Here is a 25,094-nt window from a genome sequence, read left to right on the forward strand (position 1 = left end):
ATTTTTCTGATTTTCTTCTAAACATGGGACCTCAGAAACCGTTATCGTTCACTCTGATCCCCTATAAATTTTACCTAAAAAGATCTTTGACACATCAGGGTATGAATGTGAAACATTCTGATACCGTACAAGCATGAAACTTTAAACTGCTATGTTCCCTACAAAGGCAAGAAGTACTTTTTAAAAATAACTGTCCTTGTTAGCACAACGTTTATTATCAGGTCTTAAGCCAAATATATTCACGTCGTACCTGAATTGTAAATTAGACTTACTTGAATATCAACTTCGGATTTTGTGCTGGTCTTCTGCAAGTAGAAATCTCTGGGAAGAGATGCAACCATCAGAACTTTAAGCTTATTAAGAAGTACATCAACCTTTTCGAAAAGAAAAAAAAAAAGCAAGTGCAATTTGTTTTGTTATATCAGATTTTTTATGTCACTTTGCTTTTTATTTTTGATACCGATTTTTTATTTTTATGTCAGAAAAGATTTCTGTTCCCAACTGTAGACAAATACACGGCTTAAGTCATTTTAGGAGTTCTTGGTATAAATAATGGCGGTGGTCAAACCAAAAACTAAAGTGGCAGTATCTTGTCATCTCAGTGGAATACGTTAACCAAAAAAAATGTTTTTTTTTCTTTCTTATTAGCAATCTAAAGTACTGTTAGGAGGTCACTCTGAGAAGCCCCTCTGCAGATTGCATTGTCAGCAAGGCATTCTGTGTGCTACCAGTGCAAGTTTGGTGGATCCCATTTCTGATACCAGAGCATTAGGAGTCAGGATTAAGAACAGCCTCTCCAGCTAACTATAGCACATGACAGAACAGGATGGCCACATTTATCTACCAATGAGGCTCCCCCAAGCTGCAGGCCTGGCCCATCTTGGGAATATAATGATTTCCAAAAATGTTGAAGCCTAGTTTAAGGGACTTTGAACTCGAATATCTATGTTGATCTTAGAGGTCAAGTTTGGATTTGAAGAGAAAGTTCATTTATATTTTGTTGCCGGTTTTAGTTCTTAAGAAACGGTTATGTTGAATCCCTGTTTCATTACGGTAGAACCGAACGAAGAAAGGGGAAAGGTAAATCATTTAATGGTTAATGGTCTATTCGGTTGTAGCAAGCGATATATGTATATATAACATATATGTAACTAACATATGCAGCGATTCAGTGCAGGTTTGATTTGCTTTTTTAGGCCATCAGATTGTTTGATAACGAGTTAGAGCCAAGTGTGTGGCACTTAATTTACTTACAAGTGCACTGGATTTTTAAAAAAATAAAGCAAGAGGTGGGGACGTCAGCATTTTGAAGTCTATGAAAATGTATGAAAGGGAGACACGTCCCTTATAACCTGATGAGTTGCAATGAGATTGCATCTGAGCTTCTTTTCAGGTGCTATACCATTTTTGTAGGGGCCAAACTTTTTTTTTAAAAGAAAGCTGGAGAGTTGAAGGACATTCCTTTCACAGAGCCCACGGTGCACCGAAAATTCAATACACCCATGGCCGAATGACTAATCAAGCCATTAATGGGCCTGCATGTCCAAGTCTGAGGGTGGCCGCTCTACAGTGACAACTTGGGCCCCTGACATTTTTTCCTGGTTGTCTAATTAAAAGCATGAGCCCTATTGAGTAAAAGGAAGTTTTCTTAATGAAGTTTCTCTTTTACATGCTCGAAGAGTACTTTTATGCCAGGGCAGCAGTGAATTCTATCTCCAGGGCTCATATTTTTTGAAATACATCCCCAATTGGACATTTCTCACCACTACTTAAGGGGGAGCATTGCGTGCACACAAACCAAGCACAGGACTCTTTAAAGAGTGTATTTTAAATGCATGCATTTCAAAGATGGGGTATGGGGTGGGGGAAGGGAGGGAAGAGATTTTACCTTACAGAATCTCTGCGGGGACCGCCTGCTTGAGGAATGAGCCAGAACTAGTCAGCCAGGATAGAGAGACTTTATGGGAAAAGCAGAAAGGGACCCTGAAACCATAAGGAGGTGACTCGTGCAAGTTTTGTGTGCTGTGAAATCGATGCTGTGCAGAATCCCCTTTTCCCACTGGTGAAAAACTTTTGTTAATGCCTCCAGCGTATGGACATGGACCGGCGGCGGGAAGACGCCCGGAACCCGAAGCGGAAGCCTCGCTTGATGGAGGAAGATGAGCTGCCCTCCTGGATTATTAAGGATGACGCCGAAGTGGAGCGGCTCACGTGTGAAGAAGAGGAGGAGAAAATATTTGGCAGGGGGTCTCGCCAGCGCCGGGACGTGGACTACAGCGACGCCCTCACGGAGAAGCAGTGGCTGAGGGTAGGTAGTGGCTTTCTTACCTGTCCTGGCCAGGTGGATGCACCTGCCGGCTTGAGCAATCTGGGGCCCAGGGGCAAGCTGCGAGTGAAAGCAGAAGGGGCTCTTGAGCCCAGGGAAGGTCATCTCGCTGTTGCAGTGGACTCTTTCCGTTCCAAGGCAGGGCCTTGAGTTATGACGAAGACTGTCTTGCGAGGGCAGCGTTGGCCGTTGGAAGCAATGAGACCGCTCACGTCTTATGACCAGTTGCCTGGTCTTGCATCACTGTCAGAGTTAGAATCAAAATGTGGAAGGGGGCCTTAGAGATCTTTCTGGTTGTTCCCCCTTCAATTTTGTGGTCTTTAATCGGAGTTTTACATTTTCAAGGCAAGCAGAGATAGTTTGGAGACAGAGGTGTTTTCTAGCGGCATTGTTATTTCCTAGACCCAAAGAAATTAGAGCTGGAAGGTGTCTTTGTACTCTTGGTTTGAAGGAGTTGTGGCCCAAGGAAATTAGAGCTGGAAGGTATCTTTGTATTCTCCTGGTTTTACAGACGGAGCAGTTGTGGCCCAGAGAGGTTCAGTGACTACGCCAGGTCACACAGCTGGCTAGAAATAAGAACTTGTGAGAGCTGAAGCATTTGTGTGCTCAATTTTGGCTCTTTGGATCTGTCTGTCGCAGGCCCAGGCTGGGGTCGCTGATGCTTGGAAATGTTATTCTGTAGTTTGGGGGCTCCGCCACCCTTTTTGGAAGATGGTGATTTATCATTTTGCCCTAGGGATGAAATCTCAGAATGTCGCCCAGGGAGCAGAGAAGTATCCCAGTGCTCCCAAGGAGTGACAGGTGTGAACGCCGCCAAGAAGCTTCCCTTTGGAGGTTTCGCCCCACTTGGCCTGACGGGGCGCAGACCTAGTACCGGTGGTTGACGGCACTCTGGGACCCTGGGTAAAGCAGGACCAGAGGATGTGCGCCGGAAACAGCTCGTTTGGGGTGAAAACCAAACAAAACAGAAGCTGTGGTTGTGAGTTGTTCGCTTTATCGAAAGGGGATGCGGCCCCCGAGCTTTGTGAACCACGGCTTCTAGGACCTAGGACAGAAGAGGGTGGGTGGGTGGAAAGGCACTGGGAAGTATTTCTGAGATTGGTTATCAAAGACGGACAGGTCTTGGCTCCACTTGAAATGTGATTTACTCAGGATGCTATATGATGAGAGAGACATGACCTGAATTTTGAAAAGGCTGGAAAAAGAAAGAGACAAAGAGAGCTTTGCTCATGTTTATGGCCAAACGATGGCATGTGAAATCTGACTTCCGTGTGACCGTCCTACCATTGTATCCAAATATTCCCATGGTCCCAGAGCATGGTTTTATGGATTTCTTTTGTTTCCCTGTTGTAAGGATGTTGCTGCATAATTACGACCCATTCTATAACGTGACGGGTTTTGTGTTTGTCTAATAATCATTTCTGAGCTCAAGAAAATCCCCTTTCCCTTTCTCTTTTATTTAAGCAATAAATTAAGTACCTGGAGTCCTATTACAGGAGAGGATACAACGATCCAGGCCAAAACGTGTAAAGTCAATCTTTATAGGTAGACTCTCCAGATACTACAGGCAAAATAACCTTGTTTATCAGGCAAGAAAGTAGCTGAACCCACCATTTTAAAAATAATTGTTGGGAAATGCCCTTAAGAAAAATAACATGATCTTAGAAAGTTTCCAAGTTAGAATATCTCATGTGTTCCCTTTTTCTTTCAGCATAGGTCACTAATGAATAGCGCAGTGCCTAGCACATAGTAGGGACCTGAGGAATGTTTGTGAAATACAGTGATAACTTTTAAGAGGAACGTGAAAATTGCCTCATTTACCATAATGTTAGGATAGCATCTCTCTTTCTCATGATCCACCAGACTTCCTTTCACCTCTAGCATACACATCGAAAACTGGAAAACTGGAAAACTAGGTACCTGGGTGGCATAGTGGTTAGTGGTTGAGCATCTGCCTTCAGCTCAGGTCGTGATCCTGGGGTCCTGGAATCGAGTCCCACTTTGGGCTCCCTGCAGGAAACCTGCTTCTCTCTCTGTCTACATCTCTGCCTCTCTCTGGTCTCTCATGAATAAATGCATAAAATCATAAAAAAATAAATAAATAAAATAAATAAAAATGGAAAACTAGTTTGTTTTTCAAAATGACACCATGAAATTCATGTTCACGCTGTGGTGTATCACGAAATACGAAGCCACCCAGGAAGGACAAAACTGTTCTCAGTGCAGCTCTGTTGTAACACGTCTTTTTGTGATCCATTCTTTGGAAAATCGTCTGTCCGTATTTGGTAGGAGCCAGTAACTTGTTGTCAACCGGGACCCGCCATCAATGCAGTAGGCCCCACGGCCAAGGCGTTCAAAATAGATACTTCCTGTCATTTGTTTTTTTGTTCACCAGCAGCAATCCTGTTCAATATCAGCCTAGTAAGCTTTTTCTTGGTAATAACATTATATTCAAGGGGTTTTCGCGAGCCTGGATGGGAAAAGATGTTCTCTACTGGCTTATGATTGAATGCGTCGAGTGGACCCAGCCAACACAGCCTTGAAAGGGAATATGGCAAAGATGGTCGTGAAAGAAATGCGGAAACAGGGCTAAAATAATTCTTCTCTCTCCTGGCAATGATGCACAAAGCCTGCTTGGCAGAGGCTTGGGAGTTACAGAGCATCCCAGAGCTGGAAGGCAGCTGAATGGAGCAGCTACCCATCCCCTGCTTGAAACCGCATCCTCCGCAGCCCCAGTGCCAAGAGGCTGGTCACCCCTCAGGGAAACGCTCTGCCTTTTTTGTCTGCATAGGGCCTCCAATCTGGGGTCAGCCCTGACCGTTCCTTCCTCTCCGCTTTGAACCGAATCCTCTTTCCTCATCTGCTGTTCCTCACTGGCCTGGATTCTGCTTCCTGGGGTGAACAGAGCCCTGTTTTTTCTGTCGTTAGCATCACATCCCACTGGATCAAACATGAGGACTCATGTTCAGCCTGGAATGAACTTCCCCACCCTCCTCCTCCTCCTCCTTCTCCTCCTGAACTTCTCTCATCCTCCCAGGCCCAGCTCCATCACCGCCACATCCATGGCACCTTCACAAATAAATAGTAATTGAACTTTTCTCTGTGCTCTCACATGGCCGTGCTCACTCTTTGGTCACAGCTCAAAATCCAGTTTCCTAGCATTCCTGGTAGTTTCCTAGTAGCAGGTAAGGTGGATCTTGTTAGAACTTAGGAATTCCATGTACAAATAGTAAGTGCCCATTGATTGCCACATTGAATTAGCACCAGATTGATGTGCAAGAGGATAGCCTAGGGGAACATTCACGGCTGCCACGGCTGGACTGAAACATGCCCAACTCATGGGCCTCTACGAAAAAATGAGTAGACTTTTACTCCTCCCATAAAAGCCCAAGGTGGATGTTTCTGGTTCGTGGGGGCAGCTACTCTCCATGTCCAGACTCTCAAGAGTCCAGGCTGACAGAGCCTCTGCCAACTTCTTCATCTGCATCCTGGTGAGGCTGGAAGTGGGGGAGGCAGCACAGAGTGGTGGGTGTGGGGTTTGGATGGGCCAGGCCTGCACGGTCCCCTGTCATTTCCGCTCATGTCCCATTGGCTGGAACTCAGTCGTGTGGCCACACTTGGCTGTAAGGGAGACCAGGAAATGTGGTCTGGCCATCAGCCCAGGAAAATAAGATTCTGGTGACTAGCTAGCAGTCTCTGCCTCAGAACACTTAGGTTAAATTTAAGTGAAATGGCCACTTTCCTTGAAAATTTTATTATGGTTTTATCACAAACAGGTTTTATTTTATAATCCTATTATGCTAAAAATTCCCACAGTGACCTTTAGACAATCTGTTTAGTTGGAAGATCTTAAAATTTTTCCGTATTCATAATGTTGTTTTAAATGAGAAGGATCACAATTTCAAACATAGCTCAATTAAAAAAAAAAAAAAAGTTTTTTAAAAGTTCTTCTGAAATCCCTGTTTTCCATTGAGGGAAACTTAGATTTCTTTGGTGTTAGCCAGTCTCAAGTTAACTTATCTTTTGGGGGTTGTCAGGTCAGCACTCGTGTATCCCATGGGCTGTTTCTCTTCCTCTCCTGGGGGCTGCAGTTCCATCTTCCTTCCCAACTGGCATCTGGAAAATGGTAGAAGCTGGTGTTCTGTCATGGCCCTGGGGACTGGTGCCCTGGTTTCCCGCTGTCCTGTGGGTCTCTGCTAGGTTCGGTGCAGGGCTACTGGCCTGTCCTGTCCCTGGAGGTCTCGACGTGCATCTGATCCGGTCCCATCTCATTCCCTGGGAGATTTCTATGATTTGTGCTACTGCAGTCTTGGGTCCTGGCTCCATCTCCAGGTGGCAGCTCTCCTGCGCTCTGAGATCTCGTGAGGACCCCCAGCCCTTCTGGTGCTGCCACAGCACTCCCAGCTCTTTCTGTGCCCTGCTTGAGAATCTGCAGAAAGTCTTGGCTGCTTCCTTCACACCGTGCTAGAACAGGCAAGAGAGCCTAGCCCCATTTCTCAACAACGGCAGAGTCACCACCAGGGGGTTGTCAAGACTGAAGTTCCTAGAATCTGTGGCTGGGTGGGTGAGGGAGCTTTTTAAAACAAGCGAGACAAAAATGTCTTACTTTTTGCATATTGTGTCTGGCTATGTGAACACATCATGAAGGACCCTCCCAGAGCCTTAAGAGGAGCATGTCAGGTGAGAGTCTTGAAATTTGCACTTTATTAGCCTCACAGAAAATCTACTTCTGGGCATTTTTAGGATCTCATTCCTCTTGCTCTGCACCTCCCCACTAACATACCACTTAGGGGCCCTCACAGGCGAGTATTCATTTCAACCCAAACCAGGTTCACTTCTGGCACTAACTACCCAGAGTTGGCACAGACCACACAAGTTAAAGGGGCTCAGGCCCCAGCAAGACGGTGCTTATTTCACCCCCCAGCCACACTCTGGAGGTCCCCTGGCCACCGGCTCTTCTGACTGACTGGCTATAAATTCAGGGGTTCTCATGACTCCCTCAGGTTCAGTTAATTGGCTATGATGATAAATAGAACTCAGAAAAGCACTACTTGTGGTTACAGTTTTATTACTGAAGACACAAGTCAGGAGGACCAACAAATGAAGAGGTGCATAGCACGAGGTCTAAGAAGCAGACAGAGATCCCCCTCCTGTTTGAATCAGGGTGCGTCACCCTCCTGACACTGCAGTATGTGCACCAACGAGGAAGCTCCCTCTACTGAGCTTCAGCATCCAGAGTTTTTATCCAGGGCTCATTACTATGTAGGCACAAATGATTAAAATCACTGGCTGGGGATCCCTGGGTGGCGCAGCGGTTTGGCGCCTGCCTTTGGCCCGGGGCACGATCCTGGAGACCCGGGATCGAGTCCCACGTCGGGCTCCCAGTGCATGGAGCCTGCTTCTCCCTCTGCCTGTGTCTCTGCCTCTCTGTCTCTCTCTGTGTGACTATCATGAATAAATAAATAAAATCTTTAAAAAAAATAATAAAATAAAATCACTGGCTGGAAAAAGAAAAGAAAGTAAAGTAAAAAGTAAAGTAAAATAAAATAAAGTAAAATAAATAAAATAAAATAAAATAATATAAAATATAAAATAAAATAAACTAATGATGTAAAAAAATAAAATAAAATAAAATAAAATAAAATAAAATAAAATAAAATAAAAAAATAATCAGCTGGATGATCAGACTCCTTCCCCAGTCCCCAGCTCCTCCCAGGCCCGCCTGGCTCAACAGCCCAACCACCTACTCAAGTGGTTGGTCCTTCTGGTGACTGCCCCCATTCTGAAGCCCTCTAGGGGCCCTCCTTGGTCACCTCATTAGCATAACAAAGACACCGCTTACCACTCAGGAAATTCCGAGGGCTTTAGAAGCTCCATGCCAGCAACCCAGGACAAAGACCAGACAAATTCTTGATTATACAACAGGTGGCAATATCCTCAGGCCTGACCTCTTACCTCTCTACCTCTTTACTCCCGCTGAGAAAGAAGGCTCTCTGCCCTGCCTTCCTGTCACATACAGATAGCAACTTCCCGTACACACGTGGCCCCGCCATAGGGTGCAGCACGGTGGCATCTAGCGGCTCTTATGAGTCCTGTGCCTCAGCCATAGCTCTAGATTACAAAGAGCCTTTGGAAGTGAGGAAACCCCTCTCCCTCACCAAATCCTGATTGAGACTACTCTCTGATGGTGGGCTCATAAATCGCCGTTGGGGAGGCACTGGTGGCCTTTGGTTTCTTTCCTTTGCATACCAACTTTATCCTAATCCTTCTGAAGGCAGTGGGTAGCTCCCCTGAACAGGGAATAGCACCTCTAGAAAGTTTAAAAGAGAAAAGTGAATGTGGTTTTAAAAATATGATATCCCTTAGCATGTTGTAGCTTTTCCCATGGTGAACCCAAGGTGATAACAGTGCTACACCACGTACTATGGGATGTGCATGCACACGCATGTGTGTTTGCACATACACAATAATTGGTTCATGTTGTTAATTTCTTGAAAAAAATATGTTTGTGTCTTTATATGTGAGAGCAGGCGTTCCATCGGCCTAAATTGGCAGATGTCTGATGAGCCCAGTGGGACAGGTTTTCCGGTTGAACTCCAGCCATGTGTGCACTGCGATGTCTCCAATATTGCATTCTTTATCGGGGCAGGGGCTCTGTAAGATTGGGGTGATTGCAAAGCTAAAAGCTGGGCTGAGGGTGAGTGCTGGAGTACTTGGTTGTTTTTCTATTCTTCCTCTTGCATCGGTCCTTCTGCCAACTTCAGAATCCCTTCCTTTCCTTAAAACATTTAGTGACACCTCAGAATTTATTTAATTGCCGAGTGAGTGATTTGTACCCTACAGCACTGGAAGATAATTGGAATGCAAACTAAATTATGTGCTCCGTGTAATATTTAATTGCTAGCCAGATAGAAGGAATGAACTTTGAAGACGACACTTTTCTTTCATTGTGGATGTGATGTCTCGAAACTATAATTCGGAAAGGTCCTTCTTATTTGCTGGTGTCTCTCCGTGCAGTCCTCATACATGAGAACAAGGATGCTCTTTTTGGTATTCTGTATAAGCTCCTGGTGATGAAGGAACTTAGCCCTGTGTTTGCAGTGCCCTGGACAGTTGGGCCCCCAACCAAGTTATGTAAGTGATGGTGATAAGCTCTGCTTCCTCACATCTTTAAATCTAGGGATGGATGCAACTGGTTTTAGAAGGTTTAGGATTTCAAGACGGACCTCAGTGAAGGGAAACATAGGGAATACTCTCATTTTCCTCAACTAGTCTGTCAAGTAAGAGCCCAAGCTCCCCATGAAGACTGTGTCTGAGTGGCGACTTCCTGGTCCTGTCTCCTGACCCCTAAAAAGATTTGGGGGTTAATCTCCTTCTAACAGCTCAAAGTGGAGGAAACAGTAAGAGAGTCTTAAACCGTACAGGAGTAGGGGTAATCAGTAAGTAAAATGCAACACTTCTCAAGGGAATTTACCTGGGTGTCTTAAAAAGCTACATAACCCCAGGATGCAAATACAGAATAAGATCCCCTCGTTGGCTTTCCATCCCAAGCAGCCTGTGCCAAAACCTACATGGGAAAGAGACAGAGAAATTCATGAAGAGGTAGTCACAAAGAGCTGGGAACCAAGAAAGTTTAAAGAAATTGGTATTTCAAACAATACATTTGAAATTCTGTTGAAAACACAATGAGAAATAGCAAAATGTCTTGTCACCCATCCGAAGAGGATTTTTCTCCCTAGAAATCCTTGAAACAGGACAGTGTCTCCTGCGTTGGGGCTGGATTAAATACAATCCAGCCTGAAATCAGAGACAGGGGCTGGAAATTTCTCTCTGTAATCACAGCTAAGAGCATCTGTGATGCTGTGAAATGTCCTTTTCTCCTATAATATCTTATACTGACAAGATTTTCTTGTCTGTTTTTGTTTTTCAGGATTCTTTAGCAAAAGTGTAACGTACAGAATGCCTTTAATATTTTGCTGCTTTTGTTTTGTCACTTTAAGTAATCTTTCTTTGCTTTTTGCTATAAGACATAAAAATTGATTTTTTTTCCCCCTTTTATCAAATAGCATTTTTAAGCTTTTAAAATTGGGTCATTAGATCTACGGGGGCAAAATTTCTAGTAAGCTGCATTTCCGTTTTTATACACAAGGGAGAGCTAAGGACCTAGAAAATAGATTTGGGTTTTGCCAAATTCCTAGTTCTTCAGCACTTCAGGAAGGAGGTACTGAACCTATTAGTGGCAAGAGGTTGAACTGTTTGGGGAAATATTTGACAGTAAATGAATTTTGGTAACTTTTCTACAATTTTTATTTTATCTTTAAATCCAATGGATAGATTGTTTTCACAGCGATTGGACCTTAATATGTTGCTTTTTGTCAAAATCCAGCAGGCTAAGTCCAGTAGAAGAAAGAACCCTCTGAGGGCCAACTAAAATAAATATTAAAAGTTGAGAAGCAGGAGAGACTTGTTTTGCTCAATTTTTAAAACTGTGATACATGGAATTTCTGGTTTCGAGTCCTATCCTTTGAAATAGGGATTCAGCACTGAAATGTAACTCAGGCATGGAAAGCAACCATGGGAAATTGGATGGGGCTTACCAATATTTACAAGCCCCAGTAAGTTTGCCTTATCTTTATGTGGAGCCAACTCCTGCAGAGAAATAGATGATTTTAGAAATATGTCTGCTTTTTTGAATCAAGATTTGGTTTCTGTCCCATACTTTTTTTTTTCTTTGATCAATAAAGCCGCATGAAGAACATCTTTCTAAAAGAATTTTTGTTTATCTTTGACAAGTAAAAAGTATATATATTAAAGGTGTACCATGTGACGTTTTGATACTGATATACGTTTTGAAATGACATCATTCATGGGGTAGAAGTGGGGTGGGTACCTGTCAGGAAGTTAGAGGCAGGGCAGGGTGACTTTACCATCACTGTGTCCACGTCCAGGTGGGTGTCAGAACTGTGACTTTGGTGGCTGTGTACCTGAGTAGCTCAGGATAATGGCCAAAAATGTAAGCCTTGGGATGCCTGGGTGGCTCAGTGGTTGAGCATCTGCCTTCAGCTCGGGCTGTGATCCCAGGGTTCTGGGATCAAGTCCCAAATTGGGCTCTGCACGGGGTGCCTGCTTCTCCCTCTGCCTGTGTCTCTGCCTCTCTGTATCTCTCATGAGTAAATAAATAAAATCTTAAAAAATGAAAAAACGTAAGCTTTGCAGTCCGATGAATCCGGGTTCAAATCCCAACTCTGTCTAATTATAATTAGCTTGTGACCCTTGGTGCCTCATGTAACCATTTTCCTACAAAATGGGGGGAATAACAGCATATACTTCATAGACTTCTCTGAGGTTTCAGTGTGTAATATTTAACCTGGTTCATATAAGAAGAATTCCAAGCACAAATTGGCTCTTACAAAAAAAGTATTAAGTTATCTCAGAATAAACCTGGTAAGTAATAGTAAAAGAGGAAAAAAAACTTTCCATTGTGTGTCTTGAATACAGAGTTTGGGGTGACAGGAGAAGGGAAAGAGGGGTGGATAAGGAGGCACCCATCCCCCACTCATGAATGGGAATTAAGGAGGAGATGTTCCCTTGCTCAATATGCTGTGTGAGGGGTCTATAGGCTTATTCGCCTCAATCCCACCAGCCTACACACACTCAGCTATCAGCTCTCTCTGTACGACAGTTTTCTACTTAATCCTTCCCTGTAGGAAGAGCATAGGGACCCAGCTGTCAGGAACCACGCCTGTGGGGTCCTGGCCCAGCTGCCAGTGAAGGATGTGATTCTGGGCCTCCTGGGTCGAGTTAGTTGCCTTATCTTTGATTTGCAGGGTCCCTTCCACAACCTCCTAAATCACAGGAAGCTGCTTTGACTTTTACTTTGTACTCTGGTTTTAATAATGATCATCTTCGGCTTTCCCATTAGTGGGCCCATACATGGAGGCTCTTTAAAAAAAAAAAACAAAAACAAAACAGATTCCGTTCCACACCCATTTTATCGAATGCCCACTAGGTTGAGCCACGCTGTGCTCGGACTGGGGAAAGCAGTGTTAATTGTCAAGTTTCTGTTCTTTTCCATCGGAACGGTGCCCGCCTTATTAGTGCAATTAAGAGCCAGATTTGAGAGATGCTATTAGAGATAATAGTGCACACTTAGCCACCTTAAAGAGCTTGTCAAGAGCAGGTCTCCAAGTGTACACAGATGGGAATTAATAGAGATTAAAATAGACTGTGAGAGGCTCTAACTTGTAGGGCTTTAACTGTTCAAGAAATGAGCAGAGTTTAAGCAATGTGGATCCTACTTGATGCTAGAGTTTTAGTGTCCTGCCTCTGGGGACGTTACTTAGGATTTTCCGTCCCCCAGGTTCCAGACAACCACAGGAGGGAAGGGCAGCTTCTTCTCTATGCCCTGCACAGGGGGAAGGCCATAGAGTTCAACTCCTAGCTGTCGCTGGGAGGCCCTTGCCTCTCTGACAGCCACACCTGTGCTCCTGAGGTTTCTACTGAGCCTGCTTGACCCCCAGTGGAAGCAAAATAGAGCACAGCACACCCTCTCCCTTTAGATGCTGGAGCATGTGATGTTTGCAGATTCCTGGCATTCCTCTTTGTTCACAACAGTTCAGGTGGTTACCCAGAGAAGTCAGAGGGTACTTTCCAAGCCAAATACCAACTCCTGTCACCCCCTACCCACTATTTCCACTTGTACTTCCCAACACACATCCACCCCCATCTGCCACATAAAACCCTCTCTGATTGCAAGTTTGATTAAACCCAGACCCTTCAACGTGGTCGATGAGGTGGGGCCATCTGGTCTCCACCAGCCCTTGAACCTCAACTTCTCTGCTTGCTGTCTAGGTGGCTGTCACACATGGGGCTTCTACAGAAGTTCAGAGCCTCTGCACCTCTAGGAAGCCTCTTTCCTAGACCATCACGTGGCTGTCTCCTTGCCCTGGTGGTCTCTTTCCAGAGAGATCCCTCCTGACCACACTAGCTGAAACAGTGAGGCCTGACCAGTATCTGTCACATGACCTGTATCAATTTTCTTCATGGCCCTTGCTATCATGCAAAGGTCAGCTTGTTGCCTCCTTCCACTAGTATTAAACTCCAAGAAAGCCAGAGCCCTAGCCCATCTGGTGCATTGCCGTATGCCAGCATCGGAGCACCTCACGCATGGTAAGCACTCCGTAAATACTTGTGATGAAGTGAGCACACCAGCCAGAGATGGGGGCTCGGGGGAGATTTGGTTGCAGTCTGTGTTCTTTGGGCAGAGTCTGCAAATCCTGTGTTTTTTGGCTAATGTGGGTCAAGGTAGACATTGTCGGCATTCTTTCCCATTAGATTCCAATGATCTGTGTCTTCATGGAAAGATTTCTTACTTAAAGGAATTCTAAAGGCATGCAGTTCTAACATAAGTGCTCTTGAGCTTCTCAAGAATTTGAAGGCGCTGTTCTAATTTCAGGGCACAGGGATGAAGATCACTTAAATATGCACACAAAAGTACAACCACTGCTTCAATGCTTCAGCCTTGCTATTCCTTGGAAGTTACCACAGATTTCACAACCGCCTTCCAGCTCAACCCTTTTCTTTCTTTTTGGGCAAAAACCAGATTGAGACATACAATCTAACTCCAAGTTAAAAGACAAAAAGAAAGCACTAAATTAATTGGGTTTTCACTTTGAGTTTTGAGTAAGAAAGTGCCCAGTAGAGAAGGTCATCTTAGGCACTAGGCCATATGCTTTTTATAGAGCTTCTTTCTTATTTTCTATTAGAGAATGTTAGATAGTCAGAATCATGAAAAAATGTAGATGGGGCCATAAAACTGTGCTCTAGGCAAAGCTTACTCTGCCACTCCTAGTGAAATACAATATTGAAGGTCACTGTACCCATAGTCCTTTGTAGAAAGCATATTCCTAATGCACAATGCTGGGTTATTTTTTTTAAGATTTTATTTATTTATTCATGAGAGACACAGAGAAAGAGAGGCAGAGACATAGGTAGAGGGAGAAGCAGGCGCCATGCAGGGAGCCTGATGTGGGACTCGATCCCAGGACCTCAGGATCACGCCCTGGGCTGAAGGCAGATGCTCAACTGCTGAGCCACACAGGTGTCCCAGGATGCTGTTTTGTAAAATGTCCTTCCCTTGTACCATGTGTATTTTCTAAAGATTTCCTAAAGATTAGTTAAAATGATGGCCTCACACCTTTCTCAAGGTTGCGAGTGGATCTATTCCTGTCTTCCAAATTGCCTCTGATAATTTAGTGGAAAGAAGAGGGTGGGGGCTGAGGCATCAGGAGGATATCAGGGTTCTAGTTCCAGATCTGTCATCATTTTGCTATGTGACATCTTGGATGAGTCACTTCACCTCCCTGGGAGGGAGGAGGGTAAGGAAGAGTACATGGCCCTGTCCTTCCTGCCCTGTCCTTCTTTGACTTTGCTTTTGGTGACCTTGGAGAGAACTATAGATTCACCCTGGTCTGGCTCCAGCTCTGAGACTCAACTCTCAGGGACTGAAAGCCATGGGCAAGAGATTCCCTCCTTGTTCTTAGGAAGGCTTTCTCTTGAAAATGCAGGTTTGACACAGGGTCCTATAGCATGTTGGTGGACTCAGTATGTGGTACAGTGTTTGCGACAATCCAGTTGTTTGCAGCATTTAGAGAGTGGAACTGAGTCTGTGTGCTGACAGGACATGATACATGGGAAGCCTGGAGTCCTGGGATTGAGTCCTACATCGGGCTCCCTGCGTGGGATTCCTTCTGCCTGTGTCTCTGCCTCTCTTTCTCTGTGTCTCATGAATGAATAAATAAAATCTTAAAAAAAAAAATAAAAGAAGGTACCCATGCCTTCATTTTTTGAATCCCCTGCACACTACCAAGCAGTGTGCATAACAGGTGCCAAATGGATCCATTTTGCTCATTGACATGAATATCAAGTCCTCCCATCCAGCCCAAATTATCAAGACCAAATCCATTTGCCTTCATTTTAACTTAAAAGGAAATCAGTACACTAATGCCATGGGGTGTTACTGGAAGCCATAGGCAGATACTGTGGAGTCCAGCAGACCACAGTGTCAACATTGCAGGGGAATCCTGGACATAAATATGCATTCTGCAAGAGAAGTAATAAATCCAGTTTAGGGGTTTTACTTGCCACCATTTTATCTTGTTACATGAATCTTTAAAAAAAAAAAAAGATTTCTTGTTTATTCACAAGAGACACAGAGAGAGAGAGAGACAGGCAGAGACATAGGCAGAGGGAGAAGCAGGCTCCCTGCAGGGAGCCGGATGCGGGACTCGATCCCAGGACCCCGGGATCATGCCCTGAGCCAAGGGCAGACACTCAACAGCTGAGCCACCCAGGTGCCCCTTGTTACATATATGACTCTGATGATTGTTGTATTAGTTGTAGCTTTCTGCATTTTTATAATCAGCACCTGAAAACCCTTGGAGCTCCCTTGGAGCTTTGCTTGTTCTTTTGTGTTTTTTTTTTTTTGTTTTTCTTTTTTTTAATGTAAAGCTGAAAATAGTGTTTTTGGGAGGCGTTTTTCCCGTCTGAAAAAAAAAAAAGTTACAGAAGAGTGAGGAAAAGAAAACAGAATCACCTGTGATCTCCCTGACCTTCACGTACCCAGGTTGGAGAAGTAGCCAAGTAAAACACGGCCAGGGGTTATTTCAGTGCCATTACGTTCAGAATTATTTTTAACCTGTTACAAGGCTGAGCTCTTTTGTAGCCGTTTCAATAAATCCCAGCCCTTGATATCCATCAAGCCCCAGCCTGCTGTTAGTAATATTTGCATGTCCTTCCACTTGATTGAAGAACACCCTACTTTACAGGGAGCCCTGTGCCAAAGGACTGACCTTTTTTTTTTGGAAGGCTGTTAAGGGGTACATGGGGGCATGCCTTCCCACACTGGAATAGTGGGTTTTGGCTTCTCCATAAACACGGCTTTTATGTTACCACTTCAGATTTCACAGGCTGTTCCCCCCTCTTTTCAAAATTGCTTTTACCTCACCGCATCATGTCGTTGGCCCATTTTTACTACCACAAAGTGGGCTCCCATCTCCCCACTCCCCTCCCCAGGACTGATGGGTTTTGTTTACCTTGAGATAATAATTGACGTGAAAATATCATATTCTTTTTAGTTGCCAGATAATCAGAATTAAATTCTTAATCCAAACTCCTTCCCATAGAATTTTCAGGACTTTGGAGTCCCTCCACTTCTGCCTTCTCTGTTCCAGACAGTGCTAGGCTGGGAGCTATAAATATGTATCACGTTTTAATCCCATTACAGACTTGGAACAGATACTACTTCTCCCATTTTACAGATGAGACACTAAGTCTCACAGACAAGGAGCATGGTTTTTGGATTTAGCATGTGGTCCACGGCAGGTAGATTTGTCGGATGAATGCTGAATGTTCAGTTTATTATTAAATGCACAGGGATCCCTGGGTGGCGCAGCGGTTTGGCGCCTGCCTTTGGCCCAGGGCGCGATCCTGGAGACCCGGGATCGAATCCCACGTCGGGCTCCCGGTGCATGGAGCCTGCTTCTCTCTCTGCCTGTGTCTCTGCCCCTCTCTTTTCTCTCTCTGTGACTATCATAAATAAATAAAAATTAAAAAAAATTTTAAAAAATGCACATCAGGCCAAGTCTGCAGGGACTGGGCAGGGGAGCGGGAGGATGTTATGGCCCCTTTGCCCACTGAGCCCACCTCCTCCTGGCTTATGAATTCCAGCTGTTTGTTGAAAAGGTTACAGGAGCTGAGGGTGGATGAACATCAGGTGAGTCTCTTGACGTTGGGAGGAGTAGCATCTAGAGAAATTCAAGACAGCGCTTTAGATGGAAGGAATACAAGATACACCTCGTGAAGGTGTCTAGCCCTGCCACTCCTCAAGAAGGGGTTTTTGGTGGACCCCCATCTGCTGAACAGTGGGACTCCGCAGGCTTTTGAGGACTCAGGTCAGCTTCTCTCCCCTTCTTATTTGCCTTGCTTGTGGGGAGGCCAGTGCCACTCTCCGTCCTCCTCCTCCCCTTGTTCACAATGCTGTTCCCCTTGTTCACTGCTCTTTTAGCCAGGTGAGGGGTGGTCTTTGTTGTACCTTCCAGGTTAGCGGGATCTTTTTGGCCAACAAGGCTGAATGTCTTATATAGGCCATTTTATTCCCAAAGCTAGAGCAAGACACAGGATTGTATCGTCACCAGTTAAAATAAAGGCAGTTTGGAGGCTCCTGGCTGGCCCGGTCTGAAGAGCACGCCACTTTCAATCTCAGAGTCATGAGTTTGAGCCCCACGTCGGGTGCAGAGAAGACTTAAAATAACTAAGTAAACTTTAAAAATAGAATAAAGGCAGTTTATAGAGGTGGTTTGGAGCAGGGCAAACCAAAACCAAAATCTTTGCCCCATGTATCTGGCTTAAATTCACTGTATAGTTGTGTAGCTTCTCAAGCAGTCTTACAATATGGTTCCTTGATCAGCCCTGCCATTTTGAGAAAGCAGAGGAATAAAGAGTGAAGATTTAATTTTATTGCAACAAGATTTCTGGGTCCCACTGGTGGGTAAGGCATCAGTCTAAATGCCTTTACATTTTGATTAAGGGGACCTTTTTTTTTTTTTTTAAATTCCCAAAGAGATTTCAGGCTGATAGGAGATTCAGGCATATTTTAAGAGAAGAACAAAACTCCTACAAAGCAGAATTGAATCAACAGTGAACAAAAGTGCATGTGATATATTGTAAAAAGTAGGAGAAAAGGAGGAAATCATGTAGGATTTTGTGAAGGAAGTGACATTTTAGCCTGTTTCTTAAAAAAGGAGCATGATTTGTGTAGGACAGGGGGATGAGGAAGAGAATTTGAGGTTCTGCACCCCACCGAGGCATGGGAATGAGTGGCTCCTCCCTCTGTGACCTTGTGTATTAGGAACACGGTGTTTTTATGCAGGTTTTCATTGGGATAGGAGTGGAGGGGAAAGATTAGGGTAGGGCACTCCCTGGAGGCGGTGCCAGGCCTGAGAACCTGGGCTTTATTCCATCGAAAGACCATCAAGTCTGAAGTGGGAGAACAAATGTGCCTTCCTCCTTCTAAGTAGAAAGAAGATAACCGTTCGCTTTGTAAAGGATGAATTAGAGCCCAGGAGAGAGGGCAAGAAAAACCCATAGGGAGGCCATTATATCTGACCCTGCCTGTGAAAGAGGAGAATGAGCAGAGGGGAATGAACTATTTCAGAGGTAAAGCACACAGTGACTGGCAGGCCTGCCAGACTGTAAGGAAGGAAACTCATGATTTTAAAGATTGTTGTTTTTTTTTTTTTTTTTTTAAGCCTGGATAATTGGGGGGAAATGATGCTGCCCTTTGATGAGACAGAAAGATCCAGAGAGAAATATTTACTCTGCTGGGGAAAGAGCGATGACTTTGAGCTGGGACATTTAACAGGATATTGGAAATCACAACTGGTAACTCCAAAACAAGTCCAGGCTGGAGAGAGAATGTTTGAAGCCATGTGCGTTGAAGTCACAGTGAAGCCAGGGGCAATTTGGATCTCCAGAGAAGGTTTCGCATCCAGAATAGGGGACCAGATGACTTGCAGGTACCTCTCGCCAGTGGCAGTTTTGCTCAGAAGGCACCCAATACCCTGAGGGTTGAGAGTCTATGTCCAGGTTGCTCAGCAGAAGGAAGCGTGCCAGGGACCCCACTCTAGAAGCAGGGAGGCCAATGCCTTCATGAGATATCATCTTATATTCTGTCCCCTGCCCCCCAGGAGAGTGGTTTTGAAGTTCTTCAGCAGTCCCCCAAGAGCCATTAAGAGACATCTCAGCTGCTGCTGTTCTGGGCATCGGAGGTATTAGTGATGTCTGCTGTGGGCTCAGAGCAGTTGGCCACATTTTACTGCATGTTTAACTATTGGGAGCATAAGAAAAGAGGTGGGAGGGGGGCAAAGAAAAACCTGGGGAATCTGCATGAAGGGGAGAAAAAGGTAGTGAGAAAATATGGGGAAAAAGACTAGCATTATATAGGAAGAAGAGCTTTTAAATAAGGAGCAGCAGAGGATAATAAAATAGGATTTAGACAAGACTAATAGGGGGATTTGGAAGCTCTGTGCAACTTTTGAAAAATCTCAGTATCCTGACCTGTGGTCAGGAGTAAATTTATCAGTTCAGGTGACTCCAGAGATTGAGCAATGAGAAGATGTAGCAGAGATATAACAAGTTCAATGCTAGAGTTTATGATTTTGTCCTTGAAGATGAACAACAGAAATATGTAGAACAGCTACACTTGAATTCACGACTAGTGGCCAGTGAACAGGTGTATTGCCAAGAGCAGTTTTCCCAGGGGACCCTGCCTAAAAGTTCAATTTGTATTCGACTATATTTATACTGCCTAACTTTTCTTGCCCAAGTGCTGCGCTAGAGACTGTAGGGCAGTGGGAAAAATGAGGCATGGTCTCAGTAAGAAAAAGATCAGGGTGATGTGTTACAGCTGGGGAAGATCTTGAGTGGGGAATGAGTTGATGACTGAAGGATGGCACACCATGCACAGGTACAAGGTTATTGGGAAGGGCGTTCCAGGTGAGAAGGGTGAGAGAAATCATGACGGTTGGGGATAAATATGGCCTGCTATGGCGAGGCACTAGATTTCTGCTCTTGTTCCGGGTGGGATGTTCACAGGCCGGGAAGTATGGCAAGTCGGATTAGGTAAAATCAGATTATGGAGACCTGTGGAGTCCAGGCAGAGAAACTTGGAATTGGCAACCTGAGGATCATTTTGCGATTTGAGTAGGGCAGTAACCTGAGGAAAGGAAGTATTTAAGATCTGGCCAGTAGGACGTAGCTCATGACTACTTAGAAAAATTCAGTATCCAGTTATTCAGATCTTACTGCAGGGGAGAAAAGGCTGGATGGCAAGAAAGAACAAGCAAGGTAGTGTGACTTTCCTTTTGACTCCCCTTCTGAAAAGAAAGACCAGCAGAAGCCTTCTTAACTAAAATAATCATAATCCATAGTGGGTCCGCCAATGAAAATATCAAGCTGAGAAAATGTCACTTAAAGTAGTGGATACCTTTAATGGGAAACAATGGGTATCCATATGCCACATTTTTATGTAAGGCTAAAGTTGCCTCTTCAGGTCGGCTGACTACTCTTTTTTGCATAAGTAACCATATTATATTTCACTTAGGATTTCCAGTTTTGGCATTCTTAGAATTTTTTTTTTTAAGTTCAGCTTTCCTGAGATATGAGTAACAAAGTTAGAAGACCTTTCAAGTATCCACTCTGAAAGGACCCCCCCCACTCCAGTTAATGGACGTCTCCATCACCTGAGAATCCTGATACTAGCAGATAGAGTGCAGACCCTTCCCCACATTATAAGAGTCTAGCCCTTGCCAAATTCAGCAGTGTTTTGTGTTTTAAGCCTTTCCCCTTTATGGAGTCTTTCACTATATTCACTGTTGGTAGAAAATAAGAGCCTTGTTTGTTTGTGTTTTTTTAAGATTTTATTTATTCATGAAAGACAGAGAGGCAGAGACACAGGCAGAGGGAGAAGCAGGCTCCCTGCAGAGAGCCCAATGTGGGACTCGATCCCAGGACCCTAGTATCACGCCCTGAGCTGAAGGCAGACACTTAACTGCTGAGACACCCAGGCGTCCCAAGAGTCCTGTTTCTTTTCACAATTGTATTTCATTTTACATAATCTCCAAGTGAGTTATGTAGTTCCAATAACAAGTGTAACTGGCATCCAGACCTTTGGGAACACAACTGATTGTTGGCATACGTGCTAGGTGGAGAGAGCAGAGGGTCCTCACAGTGGGCAGGGCCTTAAGTGGAGGTGGATTGAAGGAGCCTTCTCACTTCCTTCAGATTTACCGACTGACAGGCATGCATCTTAAATTTTTTCTAGGTGCTCTGTTCCTGGGATGCGTTTAAGGGAGATTTCTCTGCATATGAATATCCTGGCTAGGTAGAGCGGTATCTTTGTATGTTTACACTATGCACATCACTGACCATGTTTCAGGTTATCCAGTGTCCTGGTGTTGCCTCTTCTGCTACCTAGCACTGCCCATACTAATTTTACCCACTAATTCCCAGAAAAATTCTAGTCCTGGCTTAGTGTACCAGGAGGCCATGGGAGGTGTGCAAAGCCAGAGTAGTACTGAGCATGTTTGTTAGTAAAACCTGGTTAGATTTACCATTATCTTGATCCTTTGTGCTTTAGAATTACAGGCTTGTTTTAAGGTTTATTGCATAACAAATTGTGTTACAACACTTAGAGCTTATAGTTAATTAGGGCTCAAAATACTGTTTTGAATTTTTAGCTTTATTGACCTGGCATTAAATAAAGTAGGATAGTCCTACTTGAGAAATGACTTTATGTATATTTAGAAGTGCCACATAGACCTAACTTGAGCAAATCTAAATCTGAATCTATTATACATGTCCAAGTTGGCTTCTCAAATCTAACTGGGGCCAGGTTCTCCTCTGCTGACACTAGTAGTATCTACGCATGCATACGTGTGCATATGTGTATGTGTGTGTGCATGTATCTGCATCAGTCTAACCAGTTAGGAGTATGTGTCTATATATATGGAGTTGCAGCCTCCCTGGGACCAGCGATGCTCTTGCTCCTTCCATTCAGCTTCAGTTCCCATACCACCAGACATACTCTCTCATGCTTGCAGTCCAAATTCCTAAAAGAAGTGAACTAATTTGGTGTTTGATGCTGAGACCCTCTTGCCAGGCCCTGCACAGGCCTGGAGACAAGCCACCCTGAGAACAGGGCACTGTTCCCAGTTCAACCAGGTGAGACCAGGCCAGGGAGAGGTTGCCCAATACAGAACATGGCAGCCAGGCAGCCAGCACCAAGGGCAGGGCAGTTTCCCTTAGATTATAGGGCAGTATGAAAGACAAACGCTGCCATCACTTACTCAAAGGGATGTTTATGCTCATACAGGGGGTCCTCACTTGGCATCATTCCAGTATACACAAATTGCCATTACTGTGATAGAGTTAAACATCAGTCCCCGATCACAAATTTGTTACTTTATGAATTAGTTTGCTAGGGCTGCAAGAACAAAATAATAAACTGGGTGGCTTCAAGAATAGAAATTGACTTTCTCACAGATCTGCAGAGTCCAAAATCCGGGTCTCCACAGGGTCGGTTTCTTCTGTGGCCTCCTTCATCTTATAGATCCCATCTGCTTCTCCCTATGTTTTCACATGGTCTTCCCTCTGTGTTCCAGTCTCCTCTTCTTATAGGGAGGGATACGAGTTGTGTGGAATTCAGGCTCACCCTCATGACCTCTTTCTACCTTAATTACCCTTTAAATTTAGGCTCTGTCTCCAAATACAGTCACATTCTGAGACACACTGGGGGTTAGGACCTTGCCGTATGACTTTGGGAGGGGACGCACCACAGTATATCATAGTATTATTGTACTTCATTGTATAAAGCACAGACTTTGCTGCTAGTTCTTTAGTCCATACTATGTAAGTAACCCATGTACATCATGTTGCAAGACCATTCCCATCACTTCTTTCAAAGTGTGTTGGTGACTTGTCACTTAGTACCTGTTACTCAGTCAAGGTATAGACAGTGAAGCATGGGATTATTGTGCCTCCTTGTACCCTGGTGATACACCCACACAACGTTCCAGCCAAAGTAGATCATTAAGAGCAGGGATTGGCCAACAGAGGCAAAAGTGCAGCAAAAAACAGAACAGCACAGAAAGTGAAATTGGACAGGACTAGAAGGCTTGAAAATGTGGCACCAACTGTGAAGACAAGAGAGTCTTGCAGGAAACTCCACTGTAAACCATATGGGGGGTGGGGAGCATCTGAGCAACTCAGTTGGTTAAGCATCCAACTCTTGATTTCAGCTCAGGTCATGAGCTGGAGTCTGATGCCACGCTCCACACTGAGTGTACAGCCTGCTTGGGATTCCCTCTCTCTCCCTCTACCTCTCTATCCCTCCCATTTCACCCACTGCTTGCACTCTTTAAAAAAAAGAAAACATGGAAAAAGTCTGATGAATTAAAAAAAAAAAAAAAAGCTCAAGTCATCCAGTGTATTTTAGTTTAAATTGAATTGAAGCATTTACTTTGAATTGAGGACTTTTGTGTGTGTGTGTGTGTGTGTGTGTGTGTGTGTGTGTATATATATATATATATATATCCCAATCCATTTGGCTAGTGTTCAGGCCGAAGTGTCGAAGTTAACTTTGAAAGAGAATAGTGATTATGAGGAGACAGAAAAAGAGCCTTTTCTGCCAGGAAAGGTTGGTTTCATGTTTCAGAAGCCGAAGTTGGCGTGAACTGAGTGGGTTGGTGGTGCCTCCAGGGCAGACAGGGCTCTGCTGTGAAGTGTGTACCCAGGTTGCAAGGGTGAGTTCAGGCCACCAGTTCCAAGGATCATCCAGTATTGACTGCTGAGGAAACAGGTCTTTTCTGAAAGACCCCTCTGTGGAGAACTTAAGAAAGCTGTAAGGTCGTAGAGTGACCATAAAGGAGGATCTGGATACTCAGCCAGAGGAACTTCGTTGAAGGTGAACTTAGCAAGGTGAATGAGGAAAAGTGTTTAAAGAAACGGATGAAGAGACAAACCAAGCCCTCTGCATCCAAGGGTTCATCTGAAATATTTCACAACATTGAGAGGGCAAAGGGTAAAATGTTGGAAGCTGGGGATCCCTGGGTGGCGCAGCGGTTTGGCGCCTGCCTTTGGCCCAGGGCGCGATCCTGGAGACCAGGGATCGAATCCCACGTCGGGCTTCCGGTGCATGGAGCCTGCTTCTCCCTCTGCCTGTGTCTCTGCCTCTCTCTCTCTCTGTGTGACTATCATAAATAAAAAAAAAAAAAAAAAAAAATGTTGGAAGCTGATCCTTGGCAATTTGCCAAGGCCTGGAACAAAGCTTATTCTATATCCTAGGTTATTTGATGAGAAGAGGAAGGCAAATGCTTTAAAACAAAACAAAACCTCTTAACGCTTGTTTCTAGTGTGTTAAAGTTCATGTACTAAATAGATATTCATGTTACTATGTTTCACATTTTCTTGTGCACATATTATGGACATAAGAGTTTTTAGTTTTTCAACATACATTTGTAAGGGGCATGGAACAATCACAATTTCCTGATTATTAGACTGGCTTTTGGCAGTTTCAACTTGAATGGTCATTTTTTTTAATGGTCCCGTACTTCATGCAAAGCAAGATTGCACATGTGTGTGCACATGTGGATCTTTTTTGCTGAGAGTCAAGATGTTATGTATGGTGTTAAGGCTTTAGATGTATTATTCACCTAAGTTTACACACATAATTAGCCTTTTCCTGGTGGTTCAGTCTTCATTTGTGGTGTAAAGTAGAAAATACTATGGTTCAGGGTGTGGCTTATGCAGCCAAACTTCCAGAGCTGAAATCCTGGCTCTGCTTGCTTACCTTTGTCTGACCTGGAGGAAGATGCTCCGTCTCTCAGACCCTCCAGTTTCTTACCCATAACCTGAGCAGATAACAGTACCTGGCTCATAGTGTTGTTGCAAGGATTAAATGAGCAAATGTGTGTGAAGCACCGTGTGCCTGGCAACCGTGGAAACAATACGTGGTAGGGGCTGGTGGTGGTGGTAGTAAAAGCAGTGGAAGTATTCACGATGCCATGTATCTTCAGATGGATTGAAACTGGGGCTTTTTCCTCCATCAGACAGCCTCAGGCTGCAATGCTTTTAATTTCTTCTTGTGTTGTGTTACTTATGTGTTCTCTGTTAATTTGGCTTTTGCTGGTCTTTTTTTGCCTCTGTCTCAAGC

General features: G+C 44.3%; 1 protein-coding gene across 6 annotated transcripts in view; it reads left to right on the forward strand.

Annotated features, from left to right (window-relative positions):
• SMARCA2 (SWI/SNF related, matrix associated, actin dependent regulator of chromatin, subfamily a, member 2) overlaps positions 1-25,094 on the forward strand; it is a 174,898-nt gene that overhangs the window by 104,570 nt on the left and 45,234 nt on the right. For 5 of the 6 annotated variants that reach the window (XM_038527166.1, XM_038527167.1, XM_038527168.1 and 2 more), the window contains one exon: positions 2,090-2,308. In XM_038527166.1, the coding sequence (XP_038383094.1) occupies positions 2,090-2,308 (219 nt within the window). Of the gene's footprint in view, positions 1-2,089; positions 2,309-3,062; positions 3,375-25,094 lie in introns of those variants that run through there. The other variant, XM_038527171.1, reaches the window with a different exon arrangement.

The sequence above is a fragment of the Canis lupus genome, chromosome 1 (assembly GCF_011100685.1).
Source record: "Canis lupus familiaris isolate Mischka breed German Shepherd chromosome 1, alternate assembly UU_Cfam_GSD_1.0, whole genome shotgun sequence".
NCBI classification, from domain to species: domain Eukaryota; kingdom Metazoa; phylum Chordata; class Mammalia; order Carnivora; family Canidae; genus Canis; species Canis lupus.